The following is a 16,541-nucleotide window of genomic DNA, read 5'->3' as shown; positions in this document are numbered from 1 at the left end:
ATGCATCTTACATACAGCCAGTATTAACCAGAGGTCACCTTATTTATTGGAGAGGTTAAACTGAATTACAGCAATATCACAACTGGCTATAATTCTATGCACAATACAGTGCACTGGTAAAACAAGGGGCATAACGGTATGAAGAGAAGGGATAACTACAATTACGAGAGTACACAGATGATCAAGCAATGTTGGCTGAATCAGGGGAAGAAGTACAATTTGTGATGGAGAGGCTGCAAGTGTTAGAGAAAAATAGTGTGGAATGAAGATAAATGAAGTAAAGACTAAGATGATGTAAATCAGTCAGTGGAACTGTGGCGTCGTAATATCATTGAAAAGAAAAAAAAAAACTTAGAACTCGTAAAATCTTTTGGATATGTAGGAAGTTGAGTTCGACAATAGAAAATGTAAGCCATGTGCAAGAAATAAGAAATCCGAGGGCGCTGAAAAGTAATGGCTCTGAGCACTATGGGACTTAACATCTGAGATCATCAGTCCACTGGAACTTAGAACTACTTAAACCTAACTAACCTGCGGTCATCACACACATCCATGCCCGAGGCAGGATTCGAACCTGCGACCGTAGCGGTCGCGCGGTTCCAGACTGAAGCGCCTAGAACCGCTCGGCCACACCGGCCGGCGAAAAGTAATGCCTCAGAATTTTTATGTGAAAACTCTTCAAGCTTTTTAAATAAAACAAACGTTATTAACATTTTACGCCTTTATTCTTCATGTCCGGATATTTGCAGCCCTCTTTGAAATGGTTCAAATGGCCCTGAGCACTATGGGACTTAACATCTATGGTCATCAGTCCCCTAGAACTTAGAACTACTTAAACCTAACTAACCTAAGGACATCACACACATCCATGCCCGAGGCAGGATTCGAACCTGCGACCGTAGCAGTCGCGCGGCCCCGGACTGAGCGCCTAGAACCGCTAGACCACCGCGGCCGGCCAGCCCTCTCTCGTTACAGGGCTCCCAACTGAAGCATGTAACATGGCGGTATGTAACGTAACTATGTCAGAGCATAAGAAAATTCAGAGTGTTCGTCCGCACATGGAACACTCTCTCCTTCAGCATGAAAATGCCAGACCACACACGAACGATGTGACCAGCAACAATCCGAAGCATTGGGTTTACTGTCATCGATCATCCTCTATACAATCTTGTCTTGAACCCAGCCGATTTTCATTTGTTTCCAACACTTAAAGGATATCTTCTACGACTTCACTTGGAATGTGATGAAACGGTGCAAGCAAAGGTGAGGCTGTTGCTCCGTCAACAAAGGCAAACCAACTACAGTGACGGTCTCAACAAACCTGTCTCTCGTTGGAGAAATATGTTCGCCGCCAGGATGACAGTATTGAGAAATAAATATGTAGACCCGAAGAATAAAGATGTTGCATTTTAATAACATTTGTTTTATTTAAAAAGCTTTACGATTTTTCACACAAGAAATTCGGAGGCATTACGTTTCAGCAAACCCTCATACAAAGGAGAGCTAGAATATCCGCAATGGTTTGTTCTGTCAGCGTGAGCGTATCTGTAATCTCAACAAGCTGCAAGAGGCGAAGATTGCGTTGTGGAGAGTCTTAATTATAGAATTCTGAGATCCACATTCCTAAATAATTCGAGGAACATACTGACTTCTCCCACACACGTCTCGCATAATAAACACGACGCTAAAAGTAGAAAAATTGTAGTTCATACAGAGGAGAGGGAATAAAATAAATAGGATATAAAGAAGACAAGGTGAAGTATCTTCAGGATAAATATGGAGAAATAAAAAATGAAATGGTCATTAAAAGGAATGATTCAGCACATTTTTTAAGCCAACATAACCTTCGATGAAATTAAAAAGCAAGGGATCCGACATTAAGAGTGGCATGGGAATTCCGCTATTAAAGTCAGAGGAGAGAGCGGATAGGTTGAAAGAGTATATTGAAGGCCTCTAGGAGGCGTAGGAACTGTCAGATGAAGTGATAGAAGAAGAAATGGGAGTGGTATGGAAGATGTAGGAGATCCAGTATTAGAGTTTAACACAACTTTGGAAGACTTGCAACCAAATAAGGCGGAAGGCATAAATAACATTCCTTTGGAACTTCTAAAATCATTCGGGGGCGTTGGATAGTTTGATAGGTTTTTGTGGAGAGAAGTGCTAAAAGTGAAATAGACTGACAGAATGACAAATAAAGAAGTGCTTCTGAGAATAAGAGAGTTAGAATAAGATAATGAAGAAAACACTTGGATGAGACATATACCGCGAAGAAATTGACCACAACAAAGAATCATCGAAAGAAAGTTTGCTAGGAAGACATGGAAAGGAAGAAGAAAGACTGGAATGCTGAATGCTGCTAAAAAAGGAGGAAGTAATTAGTAGGTTAAAGGAGAAGCATAGGACACGGGGCAGAGGGAAGTGAAGAGGATGCAGCCTATTTCTGTCGCAATATAGATAAGTCAAAGAAGAAGAAAAGCATAGTTCATTACATTTCATAATATCTATTCTTACCTTCTTTCACATCTGGCAAGTATCTGTTAAGGTGAAAAATGCCATTTTGCACCGTTGATGGGGGCCCACGTTAAGTTTAGATCCACCGATAACTCGCTATTCAAATTAGTTCAAGTTTTGGAGGTACACAATAGGATCATGTCTTCTAAAGCATTGCATTGCTCAAAACGACCCTCGTGTTGAAGACAGTTTTACCGTCGCCACTTCTCACAAAGCGTAGTTCTATACAAAGTGCCATATTTGGTATACATCGCCAGATATAGGAAGTGTTACATCTTGAACGACTTGACGGAGCGCTACCAAAATTTCTGTGCCTGTGGGATATGTTGACTAAAATTTAATGCTTATGTTAGCTTGGCCATGGTGCTGTGGCTCAGTGGTGAAGTACCTGGCTGCAAATCCAAAGGCCTTGGATTCGATCCTCGATCAACTGTAGTATTTTATTCTGTCACTTGTCATTTCTTTCATCTCTGGCAATGTTTGCTGATATTAAAAATGCCAGGCTGCACCGTGGTTCGGATTCCACATTAAACCACCTACAACTGGCTCAGTTCAGAGGTAGGAGGAAGGCGATGGCACACCACCTCCTGTCCGTGCCTACTAAAGCACTGAGGTGTTCAAAAGAATTTTCAGGTGGATAACTGATTTACTTTTTTAAGCTAGCTTATTTTCAGGAGAGAAAAAGGCCATTCCTTAAAGATGAAGAATAATGCAAGTACGCGATGGCCTTCAAATGTGCCTGACGTTAATAGAACTTTTCAGTGGAGGCCGCAACAGGGCTTGCTCATGGGCGTGGGTGCGTCAGAACTATAGGTTAGACAGACAGCTGTTTGTAGTGCAATGCAGTAGAAATAGTGGTAACGAGATGAACTCAGGACGTGTGGCAAAAAGAGTAGGCACAGGAGCTTTCTCAAAGACTACGGCACGAGAAGATCGTAGGATTGTTCTACTGATCCTAACAAAAGGACAGATGACTACAGCTTAAATACTGGCAGAATGTAACCACAGACAGTCGGGAACAAACTAACTGAAACTGGGTCAAGATCTCGAGTTACCACGCGTTGTTTAGTACCCACACCAAACCACACACAACAAAGACTTGCGTTCTGTACAGTCACAGCGAAGTGGGCTACTGAACGGCGCCGCGAGGGGTTAGCCGAGCGGTCTTAGGCGCTGTAGTCATAGACAGTGCGGCTAGTCCCGGCAGAGGTTCGAGTCCTCCCTCGGGCATGGATGTGTGTGTTTGTCCTTAGGATAATTTAGGTTAAGTAGTGTGTAAGCTTAGGGACTGATGACCTTAGCAGTTAACTCCCATAAGGTTTCACACACATTTGAACATACTGAACGGCGTGTCTGTTGATGGTCCGGTTAAAGGTCACAGGAAGCAGCGATTCTCAAATCCAACTCCTGGAATCAAGTTGTAGGGAGCTATTGGACATGACAACATCGCTGATTTTATAACTGTTGAAAAATGACTGAATGTTCGCCAGTATGTAGCAGGAGTGGGAAATCCCTGAGGCGACCCCTCTGTTACCAGTGTACCAAATGGTATATTCCGGCAAGATAATTACACGGCCGGTTTAAGGTTCAAGCTGCACAAGCGGCCGCTTGAGACGTCAGGCTTAGAAGGGGCCAGAGGCGCCCATAGTGCAAAATTTTTACGCAAGGTTTATCACAATTAGTAGCGAAAACAATGCATTTCCACATTCACGAAATTAAGATTTATTTTGAAAAGCCTTACGAAGAGCACAAGGAACAGCAATTAATGTAGACGCTAGAAAAAGACGCGCCGGCCCTTGTGGCCAAGCGGTTCTAGGCGCTTCAGTCTGGGACCAGGCGACCGCTACGGTCGCACTTACGAATCCTGCCTCAGGCATGGCTGTGTGTGATGTCCTTGGGTCAGTTAGTTTTAAGTAGTCCTAAGTTCTAGGGGACTGATGACCTCGGATGTTAAGTCCCATAGTGCTCAGAGCCATTTGAACCAAAAAGACGCACCGCGAAGGAATTATCTGACTGGAACGGAAATCGCTAGACTTAGTATACGCGGACAGACAGACAAATGATTACAATTTCAGAAAGACTGGATAATCAATTCAAGAGAAAGAGCTTCACAAGTGGAGCAAGTCAATCACGCATTGGTCCACCTGTTACCGTTATGCATGCAGTTATTCGGCTTGGCATTGATTCATAGAGTTGTTGGATGTCCTTCTGGGGGATATCTTGCCATGTTCTGTCCAGTTGGAGAGTTACACCGTCAAAACCCCGAGTTGGTTGGAGGGCCCTTCCCATAATGCTCCAAACGTTCTCAGTTCGGGAGAGATCCACCGACATTGCTGGCCAAGGTAGGGTTTGTAAAGCACGAAGACAAGCAGTAGGTACTCTCGCCGTGTAAAGGCCGACATTATGTTTCTGAAATATAAGCTCAGGATGGCCAATACTGATACTGGTTATGGTGGGCATTAGTTCGGAGTGGAATGAAAGCTTAATGTAACACTCCCTACTGCATGTACATTTCCACAAATTTCGCTAAATGTTGGACTGGTGTTTCGTTACCTAATACTTTCCATTTCTGTCAGTGTCTTGGTACACGAATGTAATAACTTATTTTGCAAAATGAACGATGAGACGTCGGTGTTGCAGGACGACTTCCTGGACTGCTACGGCGACCCCGCGCTGGTGGGCCCCGGCACGGATATCCAGGACGGCAAGTGCACCTGGCTGGCAGTCGTCGCCCTGCAGAGGGCGTCCGACCAGCAGCGCCGCTTCATGCAGGTACGCAGAGCTGCGGCACTCCCTGCAATACCGAGGCAGTGGTGTACAGAATTGTTGTCAGTACCTTGAAGGTGGCAGGGGTAAAATAAATGGAGCGAAAGGCTATTTACAATTTGTACAGAAACCAGACGGCAGTTATAAGAGTCGAGGGACATGAAAGGGAAGCAGTGGTTGGGAAGGGAGTGAGATAGGGTTGTTGCCTCTCCCCGATGTTTTTCAATCTGTATATTGAGCAAGCAGTAAAGGAAACAAAAGAAAAATTCGGAGTATGTATTAAAATCCATGGAGAAGAAATAAAAACTTTGAGGTTCGCCGATGACATTGTAATTCTGTCAGAGACAGCAAAGGACTTGGAAGAGCAGTTGAACGGAATGGATAGTGTCTTGAAAGGATATAAGATGAACATCAACAAAAGCAAAACGAGGATAATGGAATGTAGTCGAATAGAATCGGATGATGCTGAGGGAATAAGATTAGGAAATGAGAGGCTTAAAGTAGTAAAGGAGTTTTCCTATTTGGGGAGCAAAATAACTGATGATGGTCGAAGTAGAGAGGATATAAAATGTAGACTGGCAATGGCAAGGAAAGCGTTTCTGAAGAAGAGAAATTTGTTAACATCGAATATAGATTTAAGTGTCAGGAAGTCGTTTCTGAAAGTATTTGTATGGGTGTAGCCATGTATGGAAGTGAAACACGGACGATAACTAGTTTGGACAAGAAGAGAATAGAAGGTTTCAACATGTGGTGCTACAGAAGAATGCTGAAGATTAGCTAGGTAGATCATATAACTAATGAGGAGGTATTGAATAGGATTGGGGAGAAGAGAAGTTTGTGGCACAACTTGACTAGAAGAAGGGATCGGTTGGTAGGACATGTTCTGATGCATCAAGGGATCACCAATTTAGTGTTGGAGGGCAGCGTGGAGGGTAAAAATCGTAGAGGGAGACCAAGAGATGAATACACTAAACAGATCCAGAAGGATGTAGGTTGCAGTAGGTACTTGGAGATGATGAAGCTTGCACAGGATAGAGTAGCATGGAGAGCTGCATCAAACCAATCTCGGGACTGAACAACAACAACAACAACAACCGCGGTATGGCAAACCACGTTGCGACACTATTATTATGGTCTATTTGTGTATGGGGTGCGGGAAGATTATCGCTTGCATGTCTGTGAATGCGCTATACAGTGAGGTGACAAAAGTCCACCACCTAATATAGCATTGGACCTCATTTAGCCCAGCATATTGTACCAACTCGACGTGGCATGGATTCAACATCTACAGGATTACTCTGAAATTCACACTTAAGTACCTGGCAGAGGGTTCGTCGAACTATTTTCATACTATTTCTCTACCATTCCACTCTCCAATGGCGCGTAGGAAAAAGGAGCGCCTAAATCTTTCTGTTCGAACTCTGATTTCTCTTATTTTATTATGATGATCATTTCTCCCTACGTACGTGGGTGTCAACAAAATATTCTTGCATTCGGAAGGCAAAGGTGGCGATTGAAATTTCGTAAGTAGATCTCGCCGCAAAGAAAACCGCCTTTGTTTCAGTGACTGCAACCCCAATTAGTGTATCATATCAGTGACACTCTCCCCTCATTGCGCGATAACACGAAGCGAGCTGCTCTTCTTTGCACTTTTTCATATCCTCCGTTAATCCTACCTGGTAAGAATCCCATACCGTGCAGCGATATTCCAGAAGAGGAAGGACAAGTGTAGGCTGTCTCTTTAGTGGGTTTTTCAAATCTTCTAAGTGTTCTGCCAACAAAGCGCAGTCTTTGTTTCGCGTTCCCCACAATATTATCTAAGTGATCTTTCCAATTTAAGTTGGTCGTAATTGTAATTCCTAGATATTTAGTCGAATTGACAGCCCTTAGATTTGTGCGATTTATCGTATACCCAAAATTTAGCGGATTTCTTTTAGTACCCATATGGATGACCTCTCACTTTTCTTTGTTTAGTGCCAATTGCCACTTTTCGCACCATACAGAAATTCTCTCTAGATCATCTTCTAATTGGGATTGATCGTCTGATGATTTTACTAGACGGTAAATTACAGCGTCATCTGCAAACAATATAAGGGGGCTGCTCAGATTATCACCTAGATCATTTATGTAAATCAGGAACAGCAGAGGGCCTATGACACTAACTTGCGGAACGGCAGATATCACTTCTGTTCTACTCGATGATTTACCGTCCATCACTACGAACTGTGACCTATCTGAGAGGAAATCACGAATCCAGTCACACAACTGAGACGATACTCCATATGCTGGCCGGCCGAAGTGGCCGTGCGGTTAAAGGCGCTGCAGTCTGGAACCGCAAGACCGCTACGGTCGCAGGTTCGAATCCTGCCTCGGGCATGGATGTTTGTGATGTCCTTAGGTTAGTTAGGTTTAACTAGTTCTAAGTTCTAGGGGACTAATGACCTCAGCAGTTGAGTCCCATAGTGCTCAGAGCCATTTGAACCATTTGAACTCCATATGCTCGCAATTTGATTAACAGTCACTTGTGAGGAACGGTATCAAAAGCCTTCTGGAAAACAAGTAGTTGGAAGTCCTCTGCAGGAATCTGAGCCATGCTGACTGTATAACCGCCCTAACTGCGAAAGTATTAGCAGTGCAAGAGTTTCCGCACGAACTGACCTCTCGATTAGGTCCCATAAATGATCGAAGGGATTCATGTCGGGAGATCTGGGTGGCCACATCACGCGCTCGAACTGTCCATAATATTCTTCCAACCAATCGCGAACAATAGTGCCCTGGTGACATGGCACATTAGCATCCATAAAAATCCATTGTTGTTTGGGAACATGAAGTCGATGAATAGCTGTAAATGGTCTCCAAAAAGACGTACATAATCATTTCCAGTTTATCATCAGTTCAGTTGGACCAGAAGATCCAGCCCTTTCCTTGTAAACACATCCCACACCATTATGGAGCCACAACCAACTTGCACACTGCCTTTTTGACAACTTGTGTCCATGGTTTCGTGTCGTCTGTGAGACACTCGAGCCCTACCATCAGCTATTACCAAATGATATCGGGACTCATCTGACCAAGCCATGGTTTTCCAGTCCTGAAGGGTCCACACGATATGCTCACGAGCCCAGGAAAGACGCTGCAGGCGATGTTGTGCTGTTAGCGAAGCCAGTCGCGTCGTCTGCTGATGTAGTCCATTAACGTCAGATTTCGCCACACTGTCTTAACATACACGTTCTTTCTTCGTCCCACAATAGTTTTTGCAGTTATTTCTCGCAGTGTCGCTTGTCTCTTAGTACTGACAACTCTACCCAAACGCTGCTGCTCTCGGTCGTTAAGTGAAGGCCGTCGGCCACTGCGTCGTCCGTGGTGACAAGTACTGCCTAAAATCTGATATTCTCAGTACACTCTTGACACTGTGGATCTCGGTACATTGAAATCCCTAACGATTTCCAAAATGGAATGGCCCTTGCGTCTAGCTCGAACTTCCATTCCCTGTTCAAAGTCTGCTAATTCCAGCCGTTCGGCCATAATAACGTCGGAAACCCGTTCAAATGAAACATCCGAGTACAAATGACAGCTCCGCCAATGCAATGCCCTTTTATACCTTGTGTGCGCGATACTACTGCCATCTGTATATGTGCATATCGCTATACCCAGCAGTTTTGTCCCGTAGGAACTTACCCCAATTTCCAAATTTTGTCACCTCATTTTAATTAATCTAATTTTAACTTCGCGGTCCCTACAGGAGCGATACTTAGGTTTCCGTAGTATAAGGGGCAGTCAAATGAAAATGAAACAAATAGAGAACAAGTAAGTAAATGTGTTTATTAATTCAAAAAGTAATCGCCACAAATGTTACTATATTTGTCGCACTGTGAAACAAGATGGCCAATGCCTTCATGGAAAATGCGTTCGGTTGCCTACGGAACAATGGCTGTATCCTAGCGTACAGCTCTTCGTCCAAAGCAAATCAACGGCCTCGTTCTACAGCGCCCGCCAACATGTTGCCAAGATTGTTTCGATAACGCTGCTGAAGTTTCGCTTGCAAGCACTCACATACCCACCTTACAGTCACTCACGTATCCACCTTACAGTCGCGATCTCTCCCCATGCGATTTTCATATTTTCTAGCGTCCTGCAGAAAGACGTTTGTGGCTGTCGCTTTGCTTCGGATTAAGAGGTGCACGTCTGGGTACATCATGGTTCCATAGGCAGTGCACACTTTTTCTCGTGAAGGTACTGGCCGTATTGTCTCACAGGGGATACATTTATTAACAATTATGGCGATTACTTTTGAAATAATGGAAAATTTACTTACTTTTTTCCTATCTACCTTGTTTTCATTTGACTGCCCCTTATATATCCTAGCTTCCTCACTTACTATGGTTCTTGAAACTTTGTAAGAAGGCTTTCGTGAGACAGTTGGCATCTTCGTTCAAGCGTCTGCCAATTCCGTCATTTTTTTCGGCATCTCTGTGATGCTTTCCCATGGACGAAAAAACCTGTGTTCATACCTGCTGGTTTTCATTGTATACATTCGGTATCTCCTGTTAGTCCTATCTGGCATGGTCCCACACTCTTGAGCAATATTATAGGATGGTATAACAAAGACAGTCTCGATCGCAACTAATGTTTATTTACTCGTATTTTGCTAATTGGTTTTAGTCAAACATGATCATCTTAAGACAACGGACTCTAAAATTGATACAATGAGCCAAGTATTACAAGCTAATCAACAGACAAACTAAATTACAGCAACATGATAAAATATGGTTGTATCCTTGGTGACTTTAAGAGACGATACACAGAGCTGTTCGACGTACCAAAAGCTACCAGTCAACATTTGCTGACTAGCATGTAGATGCTAGGAGTTACAATGAGAAAGCTCCGCTCACTCTTCCACACGTGATTATTAGAGTACAGCAATGAGCAAAGGAACTAGCAAACATCGTGTGCACAATAGAAACTAACCTCATATTGTACGTGTAAACATAACATTGATTATAGTCCACAAATATATTTAAAATACTTAAAAGGACATTAAAAATTTAAAAGTCCGATGGTAGCTGCTAGAATCTGAAGAAACCACCCCCTTTGTGCATTATAAATAACTATTACAATGGGTACATCTTGCCAGAGTGTGTAACATAGGCGTTACGTACAGCCAAACAAGGATGCTTGAATAGGACGCCAAAGGGCACACGCTCACTATTCCAGCCGTCCTAGCTACCATTGGCGCCCTTCTCTACGTGTCTTTGCCTGGCTGTTTGTTTCACCAATTTGCAGCTGGTAAATTTTTGTCTGAAACTAGTTACCAAATAAACAAATATTAGGTGTGATCTAGACTGACTGTTTTGTCACGTCGCTTAAGGAGATAGTTGTCGTGCCAGTATATGTCATGGACTACACGATTGTTATGTAAGGAACCTCCTTTGCAGACTAATTGCATTTACCCAGTATCCTATCAATGAGCCTAAGTATTCTATGAACCAACTTGATTATTCCATTTCTCATCACCGCAAACTGAGAAAACCCGATAGTTTCATGTGTTGACTGATTGTAGTCATTTTTTTCCTTTCGTGAAATGGACAATTTCAGAGTGATTAACATTAAAAACGATTGCAGTATTTGGACTAATTTGAAGTCTTATCAAGATCTTTAAATTTATTTCGTACATAACTGGCGATGAATCTGCAGCTATGGTTAAAAGAGCGAATGCTTTGAATTAATATTACACTCATCAACAGCTTTTTTTTATATAAAAAAGAGAGATTCTTCCATTAATTAGTTTGTGAGCCACTGAAGGTTCATCTTCAGATGGTTTGTATTTACAGGCATTTTACGTTTTGAAGCAGGTGCAGCTACTTGCTGGCATCGCTCCAGCATTGTATAAGAACTGATTCTATAAGGAACCGGATCGATTACTTTCCAGTATAGAAAACACGCACTTAGATGCACTTGGTTTAGCAACTTCTAACAGAGTTAGTTAAAACAATTGCATGTAAGTGCTGTGTTTTCCATATCGGCATTATGAAGACAATCTAACGTCGCAGTTTTAGGTAGTAGTTGGTGGGGGGAGTGATATGAACTATTGTTGCGTAAGATATCGCTAGAGGTCGGGTATGAAGGACCGCTTTTCCACACTGGCAACCTAAGCAAGCATTTATGCCGCAGATATTACCAAACAGTGCTTTGCTTACGGTTCTCCTTTGCTCGTTGTTTTCTTTCCTTGTTTTAAAATGAGTGAAGAGACTAGTCCTGGTCTATCATGGGGTTTGAGTACTACTCTCTGCAATTGTTTTACAGTCATTGAACACATGGAAATACATTTGTTTAATTTTTCGTCCATGTCGTGGTTTGTATTCCGATGTGATGTTCCATTTTGAACGTAACCTAGTCGTGTGAACCAACCACTCTTACCACATTGGCGATACAGCCTGATGCTGATTGGACTAAATGACTGTAGATACTACTGACAACGGTGTTCTTTTAGAGTCGGAGGCCGAGGGAAAGCCTTTTTCTCGTAGGCAAAAGGTAGAAACATGAGGGATAGGAGAACTCACGTATCTCTCCCAGTTAATTCTTAACCATCTCTCGGTAATTTCCAAGAATCGGTGCGCATCGAAGTTGCAGACCCACTGCGAGCGATACATATCGAACGTTCGACACTGTCAAGTCTCGAAGGGGGAAATACACGTCTTGTTTTATACTTCAACAGCGGAATGTCGGCTGACAGCAACAAGCTTAGAAGTTTGTTACCGAACAACGTGACAAAAGTTTTCGACAAACAATGTTATAAATATATTTACTGACCGCTTCAGTCATAGTAATTCAACCTGTATTCTTAGGTTCCTGCAAACCACGTACTCATATATCATGACACTTTGTATGAAACGTAAATCGTAGCTTTACCGTTCCGCTTCCGTTAATGAAATAAAACTCATGTAGTTACTGGTTGTCTATGTATTTCGTGATGTTCATACTAACAAGGGAACCTCCCCATCGCACCCCCCTCAGATTTAGTTATAAGTTGGTACAGTGGATAGGCCTTGAAAAACTGAACACAGATCAATCGATAAAACAGGAAGAAGTTGTGTGGAACTATGAAAAAAATTAGCAAAGTATACAAACTGAGTAATCCATGCGCAACATAGGCAACATCAAGGAGACTCTCGGCTGAGAAGCGCCGTGTTCCCGTGGTTAGGGTGAGCAGCTGTGTAGCTAGAGGTCCTTGGTTCAAGTCTTCCCTCCAGAGAAAATTTTAATTTTTTTTATTTTCAGACAATTATTATCTGTCCGTTCGTCCGTCCGATGCGATCACTTTTTTGGGAGTGATTATCACATCCAAAAGAAAACCTAAATCGGGCAAGGTAGAAGAACCTTTTTACCCATTCGCCAAGTGTACAAGTTAGGTGGGTCGACAACATATTCCTGTGACGTACATGCCGTCACCAGTGTCGTACCGAATATATCAGACGTGTTTTCCTGTGGAGGAATCGGTTGACCTATGACCTTGCGATCAAATTTTTTCGGTTGCCATTGGGGAGGCACGTCCTTTCGTCTACTAATCGCACGGTTTTGCCGTGCGGTCGCAAAATACAGACACTAAACTTATTACAGTGAACAGAGACGTCAACGAACGAACGGACAGATAATAACTTTGCGAAAATACAGAAAGTAAACTTTTCATTCGCAGGAAGACTTGAACCAATGATCTCTCGTTCCGCAGCTGCTCACGCTAACCGCGGGACCACGGCGCTCCTCAGCTGACCTTCTTCTTGATGTTGCGCATGGACTACTCAGTTTCTATATTTTGCTTATTTTTTCATAGTTGCACAAAACTTCTTCCTGTTTTCTCGATTGATCTGTGTTCAGTTTTTCAAGGCCTATCCACTGTGCCAACTTATAACTAAATCTGAGGGGGGTGCGATGGGGAGGTTCCCTTGTATCTTTTTGTTTTCAATACGTTCGTCTTTCGTCCGGCGTCTTGTCATCATCTCGGGAGTCCACCGTTTGATATGCATCGAAATGGGTCTGCAACTTCGATGGGTCCCAATACTTGGATATAATCCCATCTTTCTTTATTTTTCTTTCCTTTTGGCATTTTGTGCAGCCCCTATTGGCCAACCCCTCAGTACAGCCCCTTGCACCACACAAAAGAAAACAAAGACACCATTATCATTATTTACTAACTTGTGTCCTCGGGTATCTGAGAGTTGTCCCCGCTGTTACAGGAGTGCTACGGCAGTAAGGAGCCGGAGAAGGTGGAGGCGGTGCGGCAGCTGTACGACGAGCTGGGCCTGCCCGCCACCTACAAGAGCTACGAGGAGCAGAGCTACGAGCTGCTCTGCACCCAGATACAGCAGATCTCGCGCGGCCTGCCGCACAAGCTCTTCTTCAAGTTCCTCGAGAAGATCTACGTCAAGGACCCCTGAAGCCGTGCAGCGGCCGCTGTCTCGTCCACCACTGTCTGCTGTGATCGTACAGTGCTCATTGAGACCCCTAGATCAATAGCGGAGTTAAATTTTCAACGGTGCAGGGCGTGTGTGATGGAAAGACACGCTACCAGAGAAGAACTGCTTAGTTCTCTAGCAAGTTTCCTAGATGGTTTTCTCATTATTAAGACTTAAAAACTTGTAATTGAACCTCTCACGTGGTTTGCGGCAGTCACCTACTTTAGACGATACGTATAATCTCTAATTTTGGTCCCCATTTTCTAGCTTACGTGTCTGGTCGGCAACAGGTTGTGGCTTTTGGTATAGTGACAGACAGGTTTGAAGATCGGCGGGGAAAATGACAGAAAACTGACAACAGGAGTGGGAGGCTTTGAAAATAAAAGTTTGTGCATCATACAAATTTCGTAGTGTTGTCCTTTCACCTTCTTTGCCGAAGTCGTCGTTTGATTACCAGTGCATAAAATTTATGACTTGCGCACTTCCTGCAAATTTATCCTGCGAATGAACAGCCTGTGTCGCATGAGGCTATGGGTCAGTCTCACCTGGATACGTAATGCGCACATCTAGCTTCAGAATGGCCACAAATAAAAGTTACTTTTCTCGATATTGCCAGTTGCCTTAATTACTGAATATAGTATCTTCTTCTGTCTTATAAAAAATTATGCAATACTATATACTCAAGTGTTAATAATAATGTCTTTATCATTCCATTTCTTCGACATAAGTAATATGTAAATACTGTCAACAGTGTTTTTGTATATATGTATAACGTTTATTGTTAATAAATTGGACTATTACTATGTATTATGCCTTACTTCTTTCAAATCCATCATTCACACCCATACTTTCCATATGAAGGGCTTATTTCAATAGTGGTACAAGTCCATTTTTGTTCATATTGAGAAACAGAGTCCTAAAGTTAAATGAGCGCTGAAAAATGTGCAGTTGAGATACCAGAAATATTCAAGCATATGGCTTCTCGCTAGTGATGAACTTATGCATCTCAGTAAATTAGCTTACCACGCCTATTTTCATTCTCTGCTTTCCTATGGCATCATATTCTGCGGTAATTCATCATTGAGTAAAAGAGTGTTCATTGCACAAAAGAGTGTAATCAGAATTATTGCTGGAGCTCATCCAAGGTCATCCTGCAGACACTTATTTAAAGAGCTAGGGATCTTCACTGTAGCCTCACAATATATATATTCACTTATGAAGTTTGTTATTAACAATCCGAACGAATTCAAAAGTAATAGCAGTGTACATGGCTACAACACTAGGAGAAAGGATGATCTTCACTACTCAAGGTTAAATCTAACTTTGGCTCAGAAGGGGGTAAATTACGCTGCCACAAAAGTCTTTGGTCACTTACCTTATGGCATCAAAAGCCTGACAGATAGCCATATAGCATTTAAAAGGAAATTAAAAGAATTTCTTAATGGCAACTCCTTCTACTCATTAGATGAATTTTTGGATATAGTAAGTGGGTAATTTCCCCAACCCTCACAAAAAAAGAAATTAAAAATATTATTTGTGATGTAATATTTTGTGTAATGTAATATCTTGTATAGACATCTTTTATTAACTTGACACGTTCCACATCATTACGAAGTGTCGTATTCATGATCTATGGAACAAGTACTAATCTAACCTAATCTAATCTTTCTGTTTGTTTGGATCATTAATTTCAGAAGCATTATAGGCATAAAAGTGGAGGTAATGGACTTGTACCACTATTGAAATAAGCCCTTCATATATTCCATGGTATTTATAAGCAAGAAATTATCTCATTACTGAGAAATGCGGGCACACTTTCATAAGTGATACCTATATAATATCTCTGGAAATTAAAACCAAAAAAGTAGTTACCTGCTTACATAATGTGGTAATATACAGAGGTTGGACAAATATGAGGGAATATTGCGAGAAGTGCATGCTTGAACACAAATTCAGATGCCAGCCAATCCTGCAGGTGGCGCTGTTATATCCGACCGCAAACGGCGTTTGTGCAATGTCCTCAGCACATTGCAAGTGTCATATGTGGTCAGAACAGTATTCTAAGTAGTTGTGAGTGCATTATGTTGGAGCTAATCGCATTCGAATGTGGGCAAATTGTTGGTGTTCGTATGGTAGTTGTTTCCGTAACCAAGGTAATCGAAGTGTCTGCTATTTCAAGAAATACCACATCGAAGATTTATACCGCATACAGGGAAAGCCGAAAAACATCATCCGCAAGTCACAACGCTGACAAAAATGTGTGTTGAGTGGTCGTAGCGGACAGTCATTGAAGAGGACTGTGACGAAAAATAAGAGAACGACAGCTGCTGAAGTCATTGCAGGAGAACTGAACGTCGCACTCGCGAGCCATGTCTGCATCAGAACAAAACTAAGGTTGCTCCATAAGCAGGATCAGATGGAAATCGAAACCATCCATCAGTGATGCAAATGCCCGAAGCTGTAAAATCCGGACTAGGGAGCGAAGAAAGACAGTCATTTGTACAAATGCATGCTTTCGCGACGATATCCGTCGATAAAACATTCTCGGGTTTCAAGCCGCGTCAAGTGGTTTTCTGCCCACGAGCTTTCGGCAGAGATCTCCTCTGCCATTGTCAAGTGGATGACTGTAGTGTGGTTGTCATTGCCGTGGTTATACAGCAGAGCGACGGCGCGGTTATATAAGCACGGCAATGACAATCACACGACAGTCATCCACCTGACAATGGCAGATGAAATATTACTGTATCTCATTGCTACCTATCAGAAACCCTCGGAGAGCATTAAAGATAAACACCAGTCCTAATTGTTCAATTG

The 16,541-nt window shown here is 42.6% G+C and overlaps 1 protein-coding gene across 1 annotated transcript in view; it reads left to right on the top strand.

Annotated features, from left to right (window-relative positions):
• Positions 1-14,534, top strand: part of LOC126263032 (farnesyl pyrophosphate synthase-like) — a 258,758-nt gene extending 244,224 nt beyond the window's left edge. The window contains exons 7-8 of the mRNA XM_049960000.1: positions 5,152-5,283; positions 13,509-14,534. Coding sequence (XP_049815957.1) covers positions 5,152-5,283; positions 13,509-13,709 — 333 coding nt within the window. The 3' untranslated portion in view covers positions 13,710-14,534. The remainder of the gene's footprint in view (positions 1-5,151; positions 5,284-13,508) is intronic.
• The last annotated feature ends 2,007 nt before the right edge of the window (positions 14,535-16,541 follow it).

The sequence above is a fragment of the Schistocerca nitens genome, chromosome 6 (genome assembly GCF_023898315.1).
Source record: "Schistocerca nitens isolate TAMUIC-IGC-003100 chromosome 6, iqSchNite1.1, whole genome shotgun sequence".
Classification (NCBI taxonomy): domain Eukaryota; kingdom Metazoa; phylum Arthropoda; class Insecta; order Orthoptera; family Acrididae; genus Schistocerca; species Schistocerca nitens.
This window is presented reverse-complemented; position numbering and strand designations above follow the sequence as displayed.